At 47.9% G+C, this 18,302-nt stretch overlaps 1 protein-coding gene across 1 annotated transcript; it reads left to right on the forward strand.

Annotated features, from left to right (window-relative positions):
- Positions 1 to 4,684: 4,684 nt before the first annotated feature.
- CCL26 (C-C motif chemokine ligand 26) lies at positions 4,685 to 9,748 on the forward strand. Its single transcript, XM_004452118.4, has 3 exons — positions 4,685 to 4,853; positions 4,940 to 5,054; positions 8,505 to 9,748. Exons 1-3 carry the CDS (start codon positions 4,772 to 4,774, stop codon positions 8,596 to 8,598), a joined length of 291 nt encoding a protein of 96 aa, XP_004452175.1. The 5' UTR covers positions 4,685 to 4,771; the 3' UTR covers positions 8,599 to 9,748.
- The last annotated feature ends 8,554 nt before the right edge of the window (positions 9,749 to 18,302 follow it).

An 18,302-nucleotide genomic window follows, 5' to 3' on the forward strand; every position in this document is an offset into this window, starting at 1 on the left:
AGCAGAGTTCTTTCATACATCCCGTTAGGATCTCTTCCATCAGCTTGTATTTTGGGGGACTCCAGTAGACTGAGAGCAATAGCAGCTTGAAGATCACTTTTGTAATCATGAGAAACGTCTCTTACTTCATAAGAAAAAAATCAATAAATGCAACTGCAATAAAATTTAGCTCTTCAGTTCCATCGTCATAGCATAAAAATACAACTAACTGACGGGAAGGAGAAATGTGCTAACACTTTGTTGGCAGATCCGCCCCCTACTTCAGATGGTTCTGGAGCAACAGTGTCTTGACCTTTTCATCAGTGAGAAGGCTGACTGCCTGGTGATGTCACATGACTGGACTTCAGAGCTTCGTGAAGACAGGGAGGGTCCTGAGTGCCTATGATTTCTCTCCCTCGGTTTAACAGCGCGCGGCAGCTCAAACCATGACCATCGGCCGTGCCAACCATTGTCCTTCTGCAGCTCTCAGTCACGGCCGAAGCGCCCCTCCGTGGGTCACCGGGGTCCCACCAGCACCGCAGCCAGGCCCAGCCTTCAGGAGGCCTGTCTACATTTCTTCAGGAGTACACCTACAAGTGGAACTGCTGGAGTATAGAGTATGCACATAGACAACTTTAGTAGATACTGTCAAGTTTTCCAGTCCCACCAGGATATCGGAGTTCCCAGCGTACTGTATCTTAATATTTGGCATCCGTCTTTTTCATTGTAGTCCTTCTGGTAGGTTGTAGTGGTATCACACTGTGTTTTGTTTTGTTTTGTTAAGATTTATTTTATTTATTTCTCACCCCTCCCGCCCCCCAGTTGTCTGCTCTCTGTGTCCATTCACTGTGTGTTCTTCTGTGTCCGCTTGCATTCTTGTCAGGTGGCACTGGGAATCTGTGTCTCTTTTTCTTGTGTCATCTTGCTGCGTCAGCTCTCTTTGTGTGCGGTGCCACTCCTGGGCGGGCTGTGCTTTTATTGTGCAGGGCGTCTCTCCTTGCAGGGTGCACTCCTTGCACATGGACACCCCTACACGGGGGGCACCCTGCGTGGCACGGCACTCCTTGCGTGCATCAGCACTGCGCACAGGCCAGCTCCCCACACGGGTCAGGAGGCCCTGGGTATCAAACTCTGGACCCTCCTATATGGTAGGCGGGCATTCTATCAGTTAAGCCACATCCACTTCCCACACATTGTGTTTTAGGTTTGCATTTCTCTAATGACTGATAAGATCAAGCACCTTTTGTTTCAACGAATCAACTTTATTGATACATATTAATAAAGCATAACTCCATTCAAAATGTACAATCAATGGTATTTGGTGTAATCACAGTTGTGCATTCATCATGTAAATCATTTTTCGGGAAGCAGACGTGGCTCAGCTGATAGAGCATCCACCTATCACATGGGAGGGTCCAGGGTTTGATCCCCAGGGCCTCCTGACCCGTGTGGAGCTGGCTCACGTGCAGTTCTGCTGCATGCAAGGAGTGCCGAGCCACCCAGGGCACCCCTGCGTGGGGGTACTCCACGTGCAAGGAGTGCGCCCTGCAAGGAGAGCTGCCCCACGTGAAAAAAAGTGCAGCCCACCCAGGAGTGGCGCTGCACACATGGAGAGCTGATGCGGTAAGATGACACAACAAAAAAGAGACGCAGTTTCCTGGTATCACCGAGGGTTCAAGAGGGCACAGAACACATGAGTTGACACAGAGAGCAGACAATGGGGGTAAGGGGAGAGAAATAAGTAAAAAATAAATCTTTTTTAAAAAATCATTTTTAGAGCATTTTCATTATTCCAATAATAATAATCATCAAAAAACAAATGCATCACCTCTCAATCTATGCTTCCCCTGCCATACATAGCTGCTAATCTGTTTCCATCTCTCTAATTTATTTGTATTTATAGTTTGTAAAAAAAAAAGGCTTATATGTGCACTGTCACCCATATTTGTATTTCACATGAAGCTTCACTATGTTATACAGACCCATGCTGCGTTTTTTAGCTTCCTTCAAGTAATATGCATGACCTTACACTTTCCCTTTCAACTACTGTCAAAGCCATAAAATAGCTCTGCTAGTTACAAACACTATGATGTGCTTTCACCATTTCTATTCATTTCCAAAGATTCACAAACAACCTTTTTACCAATTCTGCACAGATTAACCCTCAGCTTTCCATTCTCTACCCTCATTCCATTTTCTGGTGACCTACGTTCTCATTATTAACATGAGTTTACACAATATATTTAGTACAGAATACCAGAATCAGACAGTATTTGTCGTTTTGAGCACCCTTTTATTGACCATTTGCATTTCCTCTTTTGTGAAGCATCTAAGTCTTGGCCATTTTTCTCGTGTTGTCTGCCTTGTTGACTTACAGGTTCTTTAAATGCATCATGCCTGATAGGAGTCGTTGTTGGCCAGGGGCCTTGGGTCATGCCAGGGAGTCTAACCTTGTGACTTAAGGACGTGGCTGACCACACCAGATAGTATTTTGGGTGGAGGTTGACCATACCAGAAGACCGACTATGGGGTGTAAGGTGGCGGCTTTGATTCTAGGTGTCAGTGGACATAGACCCTGAGATCACCTGTGTGGGAAATCAAGCAACCCCTCGTGCCTCCGTGCTGGAGCCGCAGTAAAAACTCTGAGCACTGAAGCTCCAGTGAACTTCCCTGTTGAAAGCACTACACTAATATTGCACACACTGATGCCAGAGAAGTAGTGTGTCCTGACTCCACGGGGAGTGGACAATGGAAGCTTAGCATTTAGCATTTCCCCAGACTCCCCTGGGTTTCTTCCCTTAGATGATTGCTTTTTAATATTTTTTTTTATTTTTTACTTTTTAAAAGAACTTAGATCACATAAATGTTACATCCTTAAGTGATTTTAATCAGTCCTTTTCCCATGGTAAACAGTGACTATTATGGCTTACAGTGAGCCCCCTGAGTCCTTCTAGCAAATTACCAAACCTGAGGGTGTTTTTGGGAATCCCCACCTCCCGGAAACGTTGCAGTGAGGCGGTTTTGTGTGGACTGGGCCCTCTCTAACTTGTAAGGTCTCTGCAGATGAATTACAAAAACCTTCTCCCATGCTGCAGCTTGCCTTTTCGCTCTCTTTTTGAAGTCTCCCAATGTACAAAAGTCCCAACTTTTAGTATGGTCCAATCGATCAACCGTTTCCCTTTATGGCTAGTGCTCGTGGTATCCTGTTTATGAAACTTTCAGGTCCCCGACACGCTGGAGCCGTGCAGGAAAGTAGAAACTGGATCAGAGGTGGCCGGTAAGACCGCGTGGGGTGCCCTGAAAGCGGGGGGGGGGGGGGGCTAGCCTAAAGAAGGGGACATTCAGGGCAGGCTGGAGAACGGTGGTAGCAGGAAACCCCCCCGGCATTCACTTCTGGAAGCCGAAGGCTGCTGGCGAGGACACCTGCGGCTCCGCCCCTCAGCCTGCTCCTAGGACAAGCCAGTCGTGCCGGGGTGCAGCCTCAGCTGACCACAGGCAGGGAGCCTAGAGGTAAATGGCACAGTTCCCCCGTGCCCCGTGGCGCCCACTCCAAGGCCTGCCAACTCCGCGCCTGCCGCCCAGGCCGCTGGCCTGTCGCTAACTCGCCTCCGCCACCGCCCGTCCCTGCCCCCACATCACCTCCCTAACACCGCACTTGGGCTAGGAGAATCGCCGCCCTCAGCCTGCTTTTAGGGAAACCCAAATGGTCTTCACATCTGCCTATGCCTCGATTTCCCCATCTTCCCCAAGAAAAGAGGAGAAATTAGGCATTTTGTGTACAATGGGGTCCGCAGGCAGACGCTGTGGAAATACAGATTGCAGCCACATCTTAAAAGCAGCGTTACCACGCCCTGCCCTGTTAGGTGGGGGCGGGTTAGGTGGTGAGCTTCCCGTCACACAAAGGGTTTCAAACAGCCTGGGTGGCGAAGGGGTGACTGAAAGGTGATGATACTTAAGGTCTCCTCTAGCCCTGAAACGTTCTGTTTTTTCAGCTTTTTAAAAACATCTTAAACTCAGATCTCATAGCAGGAGGGTGGGAATGTCGGGGGCCAGGGTCAAGAGACAAGGACGGAGAGTCCTGTCCACCCGCCTGGAAGACTCCCAGGGCAGAATCACACTCCACCCTCTAGAATTCACTTTCCCCACTCTAGCCAAGTCTGGCTGAATTATAGGTCCCTGGCTCCCCCTCCCAGAAAGTCTGGCCCAGGAGGTCCTCGGCAGGGTCAGAGAAGATGCACTTTGACAGCAGCTCAGGTGATTCTGATGATCCACTGGGGCTGGGAACCCCTAATGCAGACCAAGTGTCGCACGCTCCCGCCCCGGCAGAGCGCCGGGATGTGGGGCTCAGCAACGGCGCCTTCTTGGATCTGCTCTGATCCTGAGATGATTCAGCCCTGGCCAAGAGATTAGCAGTGTTTAGAAAGCAGTTTGTCCAAGAGCTAGATCATAACCACTGACGACATGGCTAATTGTATTCTCAGGGATCCTAGGTCAGTTCGCTGGAATCGTTACTTCATTTCCTCTACTCTTTTTCAGACAACTCCTTTTGGACTTGGTCAATAGTTCTGGCTCAGAGTCTCCCAATGGCATGCTCTCGCCTCCCCCCGCCCCTCATGTTCCCACCTCCCCCTGCCTCCCATGGCTATCAGGTTACCCCTCCATGGTTGGGTCAAAAGGGCTGCTTTTGTTTTCAGCCACAAAATTCTCTGGAAATAGCAGCAGGACGTCAGGCTCATATAAGGAGGCGAGCCCGGGCAGGAGGCAAGAGGAGGGCTGCGAAGGCGCCAGCACCATGGAGAGCTTCCCCTCCGCGCGCGGTGTCCTGCTGGCTCTCCTCCTCAGCGCGCACCTCGTGCACCTTGGGGCGGCCACTCGTACGTATCTGCCCCGTGGCCCGCCTAGGCTGCCTGGGGGCGAGAGGACAGGGGCGTCTCAAGGGCCTTTCTCTCCCTGTGTTTAGGTGGCACTGACGTGGCCCGCTTCTGCTGCTTCCAGTACAGCCACAAGGTCCTTCCCCGGAACTGGATACGAAACTACGAGTTCTCCAGGAGCAGCTGCTCCCAGCCTGCTGTGATGTGAGTACTTCTCGTGAAGACTCGCAGGGTCCCCACTGGTGACGGGATTGGGTGGGAGCTGGGCAGACCCCCCCTTCCCCCCAAGAGTCAGGAAGAGCCTCAGAATGCGATGCCGGTAGCGTGGGGTGTAGCCGGCCTCTGCCGCTGCCATGCGTGACCCTGGGTATCAGTTTGCTGACCTTCATCCCACGTGCCGGGCACCGTGTGCTCGGGGCAAAAGGGTCCTCAGCCCCTGTGGACCTTACAATTTAGCAGAAGAAAGGCCACGTGAAAAGACATTCGTACAAGAGCATTCATGGAAACTGTGCAGGAGACTGGGGGTGGAGGAGATGGGGCACCAGAGGACGCAACAGGGTGCAGGGAAGGTCCCCCTGCGGAAGCGACATTTACATCGGGACCCCAGGTGGGAGTGTCCCAGGTGCAGGGAGGAGCTTGGGCGCCCCAGGCAGACGGACTCGAAGGTGGGATGAAGCCCAGGTGGGAGGAGGTTGTCTGGCCCGGCCAGTTCACGCGGGGCTCATCAGTAAAAGGAGCGAGCTGTTAACCATTACCTGGCGGGGAGCCTTCAGCTGCAGCAAAGCTGAAGCTCCGTCACTTCCAGACTGTGCGACCTTGGGCAGACCTTGGGCAAGGCAAGTTAAATGGGGCCGGATTAACTGCGAGGCTCCGTCTGTCCGGTCACATGGGCACCCCGGCCCCTTCCCTCCTTCCTCCTCAGTGGCCCGCCCACCACTGAAGCCCGGCAGGGCCAGAGGGACCCCAAGGTGGTCCAGGGCAACTGGTCAGTGTGGGAATCTGGGAGTCCAGGGTGAGGTGGGGGGCTCTCCTAGACGGTTCCCCGCTCTCTCCCCAGCACAAGGCCTAGCACATAGTAGGTGCTCAATAAGTATTTGTCCGGTTGATTGACTGAATGAATGAGCTGGGATTGTGCAGCAAACAAGTGTGCTACTTGGCTAACTGGTTTAAATGTGAAGCGATTCATTCTAGAGAGCGAGTGTGGGGAAGTGGGGTGCACATTTTCTCTCCAGCAGCAAAGGGTGCACAACTCAGGCTGAGTCCAGGGGAGTGGTTTCCCTGGGAGTGGAGCAGGGAGTGATCTGGCGGCTGAAGGGGGTTCCAAAGTCGCTCCTACCCACCCTGCTCTTTGACCGCCTTCTCCTTCCTCCTCTCCCCTTCAAGCATTGTCTTCATCATCTTCTTCCCACCTGCCCAGCACCTTTCCATTTCCAGAGCCCTCTAGTTCTCACTTCGGCCTTCGGGGAAAGGCGGGGCTGAGAGGATTTCCCTGCTCACCACCAAGGAAGTGCATACCTGAAAGATTAAGCCAGCTGCCCAACACCTCCCAGCCGCAACCGGGAGGGTTGTCATGTACAAATCTGGACTCCCCGTCCAGTGCTCAGCCCACCTGCCAGCACCTCCTCATGAGAGATCTGGACCGGTTATCAATTTCCACCTAACAGACCACCCCAAAATGTAGTGGCTTAAAATGACAGCAGTCATTTTATTAGCTCTCACGGTTCCTGTGGGTCAGGAAAGGCTCGGCTGGAGGGTTCTGGTTTTGTGGAGCTTGAGTGCTTGCCGCCAGGTGGAGCTAGCGCCGGGCCAGCTGGGGCAGGCGGGCGTCCCTCTCTTCCTGGAAAGCCTCCCTTCCGGGGCCCTCTCTGTGGTCTCCCCGTTGAGCTAGGCTGGGCTTCCTCCCAGCATGGCTACCTGGGGGCGTGGGGGCGTAAGGTCCCAGCACAAGTGCTCCTGTGAAGCAGGCAGAAGCGTCGTCACCTTTGATAACTCTGCCTTGGCAACCATGGAGTGTCATTTCTACCAGTTCCTGAGGTTGGCCCAAACTCAAGGGGAGGGGACACAGACACTGGGCCTTGCAAGGGAGCTCCAGGCCCCTGAGCACTTCTGAGTGCCTTCGGGCGCTCAAGGCTGGAGGAAACTTAGGGACATGGACCAAGACTCTCTCTCTCTTTTTGTAGCATATCAAAAAGAACCTTTATTACTTTTATAAGTCTCATGCTTTCTGAGCTGGAAGTTTCTGACCCTTAGAAGGTGTTGGAGCCCCTGCCTTCGGGCCTGTGACTTTCTGGGCAGGAAGTTTCTGGACTGAAGCCCTCTTGCCCACAGAGGTCATCTATTTTGCTGGGACCTTAGTAGCAGCTGCTGCAGCTCCCTTAGCAGCAGGTTTTTTTTTGGAGAGAAGCCTTCAGGGGAGCTGGCTCTGAAAGCTTCTTAACATCAGGCCTAATTTTTCTGTTCCTCATTTTCTTTTATTTTTTTTTAAAGATTTATTTGATTTATTTATTTCTTCCCACCTCCTCATTGTTTGCACTTGCTGTGTCTGTCTTCTTGTTTCTTTAGGAGGCACTGGGAACCGTATCTGGGACCTCCGAAGTGGGAGGGGGGCACTAAATCACTTGAGTCATCTCCATTCCCTGCTTCGTTGTGTCTGTCATTGTTTTTCTCGTGTCTCTTGTTGCGTCATCTTGCTGCGCCTGCCTGTCATGCCAGCTTGCTGTCTTCTTCAGGAGGCATCAGGAAATGAACTGGGGACTTCCCATGTGGTCAGTGGGAGCCCAATTGCTCGAGCCACTCCTGCTTCCCCTCCATACCTTTATAACAGTCAAAATCTGTCACCTCAGCTTTCCTTTCTCTGGCTTTGATCTCCTTGGCCCATCTTCCAGCTGTCCATTTTGCATCCATCTTCACTTTGTGCCAGGCCTGTTGGGCATACTTTTGGTGGGCCCTGGGGAGAAACTTGAGGATGAGGCCAGTGAGCTGCGTGTGTTTGAAAGGTGGGGCCTGGCTCCATACTGGAGTGCATCAGCTGAAGCCCCTGCCGATCAGTTGCGTCCAGCTTCCCACCACGAGGTCCGGCCGGCACGAAGCGCCTGAATAGCATGTTGGCGGGGTTTGGTGGAAGGAACATGGCCCACCGACGGTGTGCCCCAAGAGCCCTGCTTTTAATGAGCTCACACCTTGGTAGGGGAGACGGGAATCCTATTTAAGCAGCCAAGGCGATCACACTATGAGAATGGGGTGATGAAAAAGTTCTAAAGTTGAGAGGTGATGGTTGTATAATTGCGTGAACATACCAAAAGCTGTTGAATTGCCTGCACATTTGAAATGGGTGAGTTGTATGGCATGTGAATTCTATAGCAATAAAGCTGTTTTATATTAAGGTGTTAGGTGGCATTTTACAGGTTCTGTGCTATGCCTGGGAGCTGCTGGACGATACTGCCACGGGGAGTTGAAGTGTGGTTCTGGAAGCGTGGAGAGTGGAAAACAGGATAGTGGTGAGGAAGGAGAACAAGGAACAGGAATAGCGTGTCACGGGTGTGACAGGCAAAAAGCCTGGTCAGGGAGCTCCCTTCCAGAACTTTCCCTCCCTTTCTAACCCTTCCTAGGAGGCAGAGCCTCTCGGTATTGACTGTCAGTGTCTCTCTCCCGCAGATTCACTACCAAGAGAGGCCAGAAAGTCTGTACAAATCCTAAGGAAAAATGGGTGCAAAAATACATTGCTTCACTGCAAACCCAGCAATCGTGACTCTGCCGGACTTCAGCCCACGCCCAGCTGGACCCCACTGTCAGCCCCGCTGCCCTCGGCAGAGACTGGAGAATTATCCATAACAGAAGGCCCTCTGGACCTGGTGGCGGGGAGAGGGTATTTTCTACCAGACTTGAGTCTTTCAATAAAGGTTTTTCATAAAGACTGGACTTGGTAAGAAACATTCTTGGTCAACAAAACCTGAGTTTTCCTCAAGGAAAGAGAACGAGTCAATAGGTGTGGTCGACTGCTGGGCAGGGGTCCACCCCGAGCCCCATGGGGCACTCTGCCTCGTGGTTCTGTTCGTTTGTGCAGAAAAGCAAGGAAGAGTTGAACACCTTCGGGGGAAATGCCTGTTAAATGTTTCAACATTATTTGGAGAAATAAGTTTAGGTTTTTTGGAAAGTTAAACTCTGTGAAACATCTCATATCCTGTCATGTCCTTTGCCCACTTTCTGAGATTGTTTTCACTGTGGAGTTTTGAGAGTTCTTTATAAATCCTAGATACAAGTGAAGGTATCTGTATGAAAAAGGTTTGCAAATATTTCTCCTAGTCTGTAGCTTTTTTTTTCGTCCTTTTAATAGAGTCTTTTGCAGAGCTAAAGTTTTTAATTTTGATGAAGTCTAGTTTTCCAATTTTCATCTTTTATGGATCATGCCTTTGAAATTATGCCTAAGAATGCTTCTCCAAACCCTAGGCCCCAAAGATTTCCCTCTTTTCCTCTAAGTGCTGTATAGTTTTACATTTAAATCTATGATGCATTTTGAGTTAGTTTTTGTATGAGGTATGAGCTGTGAGGTGTAGGTTTAGGTTCATATTTTTATTTTGTATATGGAGATCCGATTGCTCTTACTAGACCATTTGTTGAAAAGATTCTCTTTGCTCCATTGAATTGCTTTTGCACTTTTGTAAAAAATCAGATGGCCATTTAGAGGTTACTGAGGGTAGGGGGAAGGGAGAGGTTTTGGTCCATGGGTATAGAGTGTTTGAAAATAAAATTAATAAAATTAAAAAAAAAATACCTGGAGAAGGTCTGAAATATTTACAAAACATGAAAGAATTTTTTAAAAATGTACATGAGTTAATGAAATGATTAAAGTCTTCAGCACCATACACGAAATAATAATAAAACGCTTTATTTTTTTTAAAGATTGGTTTATTTACCACCCCCCTCCATTCCCACCCCCCGTCGTCTGCTCTTTTTGACCATTTGCCGTACGTTCTTCTGTGTCTGCTTGTCCTCTCTTTTGGTGACACTGGGAATCGATCCTGGGACCTTCTGGTGTGGGAGAGAGGCACTCAATCTCTTGCACCACCTCAGCTCCCTGGTTTGCTATGTCTCTTATTGTCTTCCCTCTGTGTCTCTTTTTGTTGCATCACCTTGCTGCACCAGCTCTCTGCTAGGACCAGCACTCTACTCGGGTCAGCTCGCCATGCAGGCCCGCACTCCACATGGGCTAGCTCACCGCACAGGCTAGATTGCCTTCACCAGGAGGCCCCCAGAATCGAACTGTGGACCTCCATATAGTAGACAGGAGCCCAATCGCTTGAGCCACATCCACTTCCCAATAAAACACTTTAAAAGTGGTAGCTGCCTCTCTGCCCCCCCAAAAAACGAGAACAAGTCCACATACCATCTCTCTGTGATGAGTGCTAGGAAGAAAATAAAGAAGGATAAAAGAAAATGATGGTGCTATTTCAATAGGGTGGCCAGGAAGGCTTTTCTGACAAGGTGGTGATTGATTTCAATCAAGCTCATTAAGAATTTGGAGCTTGCATTCAGGAAGTCCTTGGCAAGCGTTGCCACTTTCTGACCCTGTGCTCTTGTATCCAGTGACTATCTTCTCTGAGCCTAGACCATAAAATTCAGAGAGGGTGGGGAAAACGCATTGTAAATGACAGTTGTTATTGTAGCTAGTGAATGTAATTTTATTATATTATGAATTTTATGGATGCCATAACCTCCCTATTCCCCGAGGAAGAAATATTCTGATTCACTAAGCAGGCTCTTGGCCTAGTTCCTAGCATTTGTAATTAGAAATGGGAAAAAATCATCAGCTGGCCACAATCAGTCGTGTTTCTGGGTTCTCTGTGTTGCTCCTCTGGCCTCTGTGCCCAGCCCCTGCCAGCATGACACAGTCTTGATTATTACTATTTGTTTACTAAATTTCAAGACTTACGAAGTCTTGAAAGCCCCAACTTTCTTCTTTTTCAAAATCGTTTTAGTAATTCACGTTGCCTTGCTTACTGGGTGCGCAGCCGGGGTTTCGCCATCTCTGAAGGGAGCTGTGATCCCTTCTGTCTGCACTCCTTCCCCAGGCACCTTGCTGAGATCTCCTTATGGGGTGGGGAAGGGGGGCAACCTTGCAGCCTTTCGTTCAAGCTCCCTCAGCTGCAAGTTGAGCCCTGTGTTTGAGCTGAGCCGTCTGGTCCTTGCCAGCAGTGCCGTTCATGGGGGAGAATGGAAACGGGGGGGGGGGGGAGCTGGCACTTTCCATGGATGAACCTCTTGCTTATACATATCATTGTAAGGGATTAAAGACCTGACTGTTGCTTTCATTTCAGCCTATTGTCTTAATCAACTACTTTTAACTCCTGGCAGCTCAGCTCAGCACTTGTTGAAGTCATATACATTACTTCTGGGAGGTTTTTTTTCCTTTTTCCTTCTTTTCTTTTTCTTTTGGCTCTTTAAGTAGAATCTTACAGACAGTCATATCATCTGAAAATAGGGACAGCCTTATTTCTTCCTTTCCAATCTGTACTCCTTTAGTTTCTTTTCTTGCCTTATGGCCCTGGCTAGAATTCATGTCCTTTGTTGAAAAAGAGTGGTGAGAGCAGACTTTATTTCCAATTTTAGGGGGAAAGCATTCAGGCTTTCACCATTAAGTATGATGTTAGCTGTGGGTTTTTGTAGATGTTCTTTTTCAAGTTGAGGAGTTTCCCTTGTTTCTAGTTTTCTGAGAATTTTTACCATGAATGGGTAGTGAAATTTGTCAAATGCTTTTTCTGCATCTACTGAGTTAATCACGCAATTTTTCTTCATTAGACTGTTAATATGTTGGATTACATTGATTGATTTTTAAAATATAGGGAAGCGGACTTGGCCCAGTGGTTAGGGTGTCCATCTACCACATGGGAGGTCTGCGGTTCAAACCCCGGGCCTCCTTGACCCATGTGGAGCTGGCCCATGCTCAGTGCTGATGTGCGCAAGGAGTGCCGTGCCACGCAGGGGTGTCCCCCGCGTAGGGGAGCCCCACGCGCAAGGAGTGCGCCCCATATGGAGAGCCACCCAGCACGAAAGAAAGTGCAGCCTGCCCAGGATTGGTGCCGCCCACACGGAGAGCTGACACAACAAGATGATGCAACAAAAAAGAAACACAGATTCCCATGCCGCTGACAACAACAGAAGCAGACAAAGAAGACGACACAGCAAATAAACACAGAGAACAGACAACGGGGGAGGGGGGGCGGGAAGGGGAGAGAAATAAGTAAATAAATAAATCTTTAAAATATATATATATATATGGAGCCAGTCTTGCTTCCCTGGAATAAACCCCACTTGGTCAGGATATATAATTATTTAGATATACCTCTGAATTCTATCTGCCAGTATTTTGTTAAGGATATGTATATTCATGAGGAGTATTGGTCTATAGTTTTCTTTTTTTTTTTTTTTTTTTTGGTATAATCTTTGTTTGGTTTTGATATCAGGGTAATACTGGCTTCATAAAATGAATTGAGAAGTATTCCCTCCTCTTCTATTTTCTGGATAAAATTGTATTGAATCTGTTAATTCTTTGAGTCTTTAGCAAAATTCTCTGGTTAAACCATTTGAGCCTGGAGATTTCTTTTTTGGAGGGGGGGCGTTTAAATGATGAATTTGATTTTCGTTTATATGTAGGAATACTCAAATGTTCTATTTTATATTGGGTGAGTTGTGGTAGTTTGTGTTTTTTCATGGAATTGGTCCATTTCATCTAAGCTGTCACATTTATGTGTGTTCATGGTATTCCCTCATTATTCCTTTGACGTGTGCAGGGTCCACAGTGATGCCCCATTTTGTTCCTATTATTGGTCATGTGTCTTCTCTCTGTTTTTCTTTGACAGTCTTGCTAAAGGTTTGTGAATTTTATTGCTCTTTTCAAAAACTTACTTTTGGCTTCATTGATTTTCCCTATTGTTTTTCTGTTTTCAATTTCATTGCTTTCTACTCTCTAATTTCTTTCCTTCCGCTTACTTTGGTTTTATTCTGCTCTTATTTATCTAATTTCTTAGATTATTGTTTTGAGACTATGATGTATCTTAGTCTCTGTTACCTGGGCGCTGGAAGAGAATGTATCTTCTGTGGTTATTGAGTGGAGGGTTCACTACGTGCCGATTAGATCCTGTTGGTTTATGGCCCTGTTGGGTATATCTTGGCTGATTTTCTGTCTAATTGTTCTATCAATTGTTGGGAGAGGGATGTTGAAGTCTCCAACTATAATTGTTGATTTTTCTAGTTCTCCTTTTCTTTCTAACAGCGTTTGCTTCATATATATTGCAGCTCTGTGGTTTGGGGTGTATACTCTCACTTAAGGACTGCTCTGTCCTCTTGGTGGATCGACCCTTCTATCATTTTGTAATGTCTCCTGCAATTTTCTTTGCTCTGAAGTCTACTTAATCTGATATTAATATAGCCACTCCTGTTTATTTTTGATTAATGTTTGTGTGCTATATCATTTATCCAACCTTTTACTTTCAACCTAGCTATGTCATTAGAGTTGAAGCGACTTTCTTATAGACGTTGGGTCCTTTTATTTTTTAAAATCCATTCTCACAGTCTTTGTCTTTTAATTTCTGTATTTAGGTCACTTATAAGAAAGAGGAGTGCTGGATGATAATTCCAGCTGTCTAATCTGAAAGAATGGCTAAAGGAAGTTTTCTAACAGAAAGAATATGATAAAAGAAAGACTCTCGGAATTCGTGGCCAGTAATAGAGGCATTCCACTAGACAGGCCAGACCTTCTACGTGAGGGCAGAGACAGGGACATAACGAATTCTTGGGCCTCTGTGTAGCACTATGAACCCAGCTCTGTTAAAACTGGAAGTCCTTAGAAGCCAAGAGACAGGAGAGAATGTGGAGAAGATGTGAGATAAGGGTCACCAACTCAGAACAAGGGCTGTTACTACTTGGCATGAAGCAGCCACTTATCCCCTGAGTCCAATCTTCCTAACCTAGTATCCCAGTTCTTCTGGGATATTTTAGATTGAGTTTCTCCAGAAACAGGTCCTGAGATACAAATTGGAGCGCACCTAGTCTTTTGGGGGGTAATCTCAGGAACCACCAGTGGGCAGTGGGGGAGGTAAGGCAGCCTCCAAGGGCGTGGGGTCGAGCACACAACCAGAGTGGGAGGCTGATGGAAAAACTCGCGTCTCTGAGTTGACTGCAAAGGGGGCAAGGGAACAGCCGTACGTACAGGGGCAGAGCGGACCCCAAGGAGAAAGGCCCCAAAGAGGTGGGAGGCTGGCGGGCCTCAGGGGTGCAGCCCGTCAACCACAACGTGGGCTCACCTGGCCGGGCCTCGCCTGCCTCTCCCCCACACCTCCCCCAGCGAGCAAGAGCTCTCTGCCCCGCTGGTCCCCCTTGCTGCTCTGCTGCAGGAAGAAGGCGTGACGACCCCCGGCTCACACGGGCCTTCAACTGGTGGGGTCCTTCCGTCCCCGAACCACTCTTCCTCTGCTGGGGCATCTTCTCTCCGTTCCCAGCCTCTCTGGGCCAAAACCCTACTTGCCGAGCTGGACCCTCAACGGCCAAGCGACTCTCCCATTCGGCCAGAACGCCCGGGTCCTGTTTCCGTGGGGCCTCGGTGATTCCCCCCGAACCCCAGACAGCAGCGGCCCTTCCCGGCCCTGAAGCCTCTGGCTTATTTTGCGGCCCCTCTTAGGGCACTTGTTTGCAGTTTTAACATAGATATTTATGCCCTCTGCTCATAAGGTCAGGGGTTATATCTAAATATGTTTGCACAGACGAAGGACTCAGTAAGTATTTTTGGAATACGAGACCACAGACAAATGTTTCCAGACACCCTTTGCCCAGGCTCCGCTCAATGGGAAGAGGGCAGGACATCCAGGTGTGCGACCGCGGCGTTTATCAGCAAGGACTTTATCCGCAGCTCCACACACTTGCCAGCAGATGGCAGCATTCTCCTTTCCTCTCTGACCGTCCCTCCTGCTTCTCGCCTGACTACTGGCCCATTTGCAGAAAAGTCCATTCTGTGAGTCTTTACTAGGATCTACTTAAGATTTGGGGTCATGTGCTAGGCTCTGAGGGAGGAGGGCAGGGGAGGGATATGGAAACGAAAACTGAGCTCAATCTTCAGAGTGCAGTACAGGGGCCGGGGGAGCAGGTAAATACGCACAAAGCCATCGCGCCACCATTTGGCTAACAGGTCTGGGTGAACTTGCGCCGTAGTATAGTCATTCATGAAACAAGGAGGTTGGAAGAGAAGATGCTTGGGGTGCCTTGCAGCTCCTGAATTCCCTCAATATACTAACGCATACTCCTTAACCATCTAAAAGAGAGATGTAGGCTTCAGAAATGAGGCTGGAGCTGGGCCCAGGAAGATGGGCAGGTTTTGGTAAGCCGGGTGGATTAGGTCAAGTACCCCAAGAAAAGATGTGTCCATCTTAATCTGTGTTCCTGTGGGTGTGATTTTTTTTTTAAGGAGGTACTGGGGATTGAACCCGGACCCTTGTACATGCAAGGCAGGTGCTCAACCGCTGAGCTGTATCCGCTCCACTGTGACTCATTTGTAAGTAGGGCCTTTTGAAGATATTGTTAATGGAGGGGCAGCCACATTGGATTGGGGTGGCTTTTAATCCATGTGATGGAGGTCTTACAAGGAGAGGAAATTCAGATGCAATCAAAGAAGCCAGTAACTAGTAGGAGTCAGAGAGGAGAGAGTGAAATGGCCAGGTAATGGAGCACGGCCATCGCTGGAGCACCCCTAACTCTGGGAGAAAGCACGTTCTCACCGTTCTCACCGATGCTTCAGTGCCTCTGCAACCGTGAGACAATAAATGCTGCTTGAGCCCACCCATTGCGCTGTATTTGTCGGAGCAGCCCTGGCAAGCAGACAGTGAGCGAGAGGCAATTGCAGTGATGAGGAGTCTTGTCCATGCCACGCCTGGTTCTTTCCATCCACTCTTTTCTTCTTGTCATCCAGTTGAGAGCCATTCATTTTTACCCACTCAGCGCTAGACTCTGCTACATGCAGTAGGGCCTGAGCACAGTTCTTTCCGTTTCCTAGGAGTTCATGATCTCATGTCAGCGGGCAATTAAGCACAAAGTGCACAACACAATGGGAGAAGGATGGTAAAATAACGAGTGTTTATATATTACCTTATCATTTTTAACACGCAGCGAGAAAGAAACAACAATGCCGTGAGAGCATTTCTCAATCTAGTGAGATGGGTAAGAAGAACTAATTCCATTTTCAGGGAAACCAAGCCCCAGAGGCTTGGAGTGGGGGGTCTGAGGTCACACACCAGGCAGTGGTGGGACTGTGGCCGTAACCAGTTTCTCTTCATCAACATCCCGGGTTTTGTCCACTTCCTCGTGCCACTCACCATGTGACCCCACTGATCAGTTACACAATTGAAAATCTTGGCCTTCCAATCAGAACATCAGATAGATCCCCTTTCGCACTTCACTAATTATGAGATAAACGAATCGATTGTTCCATGAGGGGACTGCCAGGGGCCAGTGTCCTTGCTGGGTCCCACCACGACTGGCTCCCCAGGGCCTCTCACAGTCTTCCTGGACTGCTGGCAAGCTGGAGCACGGCCAGCAGTCCAGGCAGAAATTGTGATTTCTTTTCATTCTTTACAACTCCATGAGGAAATTTTTTCCTTCAATTTACAGATTAAGGGAAACGGACTTTGGCCCAGTGGTTAGGGCGTCCGTCTACCATATGGGAGGTCCGCGGTTCAAACCCCGGGCCTCCTTGACCCGTGTGGAGCTGGCCATGCGCAGTGCTGATGCGCGCAAGGAGTGCCGTGCCACGCAAGGGTGTCCCCCGCGTGGGGGAGCCCCACGTGCAAGGAGTGCCCCCGTGAGGAAAGCCGCCCAGCGTGAAAAGAAAGAGCAGCCTGCCCAGGAATGGCGCCGCCCACACTTCCCGTGCTGCTGACGACAACAGAAGCGGACAAAGAAACAAGACGCAGCAAATAGACACCAAGAACAGACAACCAGGGGAGGGGGGGAAATTAAATAAATAAATGAATCTTTAAAAAAAAAAAAAAAATTTACAGATTAAAAAGAAATCTAAGTCTCCCAGAATTTAAATCACTAGCTCAAGTGGCAGAGCTCCAAATCAATACTTGATTTATTCATTCAGTAAACAATTTGTAAGAACCACTAGCTGGTCTAATGCTGTTTGATAAGGCAGAGGCCAGCAAATCACATTCTCTAGCTTAGTGGCACTCAAATTCTAGCAAGAAACAGAAAAACACAAATACATTATTATGATGTAATGTAGTTAAGTGCTGTAGTAGAATGTTGGGGAAGGAAAGAACAGTGATTGAGAGACTTCTACATGCTAAGCCCTGCAGAAAGAATTTTCATCACAGCATCCTTTGAGAGATATATCAGTCAGGATAAATTAAGTTATGCTGCAGAACAAATAACCCCCACAGCTCAGTTTAAGTCTCACTCATCCTACATGTCCAACATGGGTGGGCTCATGAAGCTACTTAGGGGCACAGAAGGATGGAGGTTCCATCTTGACCATGGTTTCTTGATTACAGAGGCAGGGTAAAAAAAAAAAATCTGGGAACCAACAACTAAATGGTCTGGCCCCCTAAGTGACATCTGTCATTTCACTCAACTCATTGTACAGATCCAGTTACAGGGCCTCTCTCAACCACAAGCGAACCTGGAAGTTCACTCTTTCCTGAACCCAGAAAGAAAGGAAAAACAAATATTAGACTAGGAACAAGTAGAGAAAAATTTGTGTTCAATAAAAAGCAAGGCATTGTCTATAGCACACCCTTCTGCCTTATCAGTCTCTGCTTCTGTGGGAGCTGTTTTACAACCCAGTAAGTTGTAGGGAGCTGCTATACATGCAGATTGAGTTCTATCTGCTAGAGGTTCAACTGACTCCCCCCTTCTTTGTGGAAAACCCCATTTTGCTGCTATTGGCTTGTTCATTTCAATATTCCTGATCTATAAATGTGTCTTTTTTTCTCAAATTCTCTTTTTATTAGAGAAATTGTAGGTTACAGAACAATCATGCATGAAACCAGAGTCCTCATATACCACCCTATTATTAACATCTTAAGGAACAATTAATAAGGTGCAATTCATGAATGAGCATTTTTTATAATTATGCTATTAAGTATAGTCCATCATTTACAATAGAGTTCACTGTTGTACAGTCCTATGTGGGTTTTTTGTTGTTGTTTGTTTGCTTGATTTGGGGGTGTATTTCTTATTTAGAGAAATTGTAATTTTACAGAAAATTCATGTTAAAAATACAACATACCCATATATCTAAACCCCCTCCCATTATTTATGCTTCTCATCAGTGTGATACCTTTATTACAAGTGAGGAAAGAATGTTATAACTGTACTATTAACTCTAGTCCATAGTTCACATTAGGGTGTGTTTTTTTCTCCATATACCACCCTACTTGTTTTTTTAAAGATTTATTTTATTTATTT

The sequence above is a fragment of the Dasypus novemcinctus genome, chromosome 23 (genome assembly GCF_030445035.2).
Source record: "Dasypus novemcinctus isolate mDasNov1 chromosome 23, mDasNov1.1.hap2, whole genome shotgun sequence".
Classification (NCBI taxonomy): domain Eukaryota; kingdom Metazoa; phylum Chordata; class Mammalia; order Cingulata; family Dasypodidae; genus Dasypus; species Dasypus novemcinctus.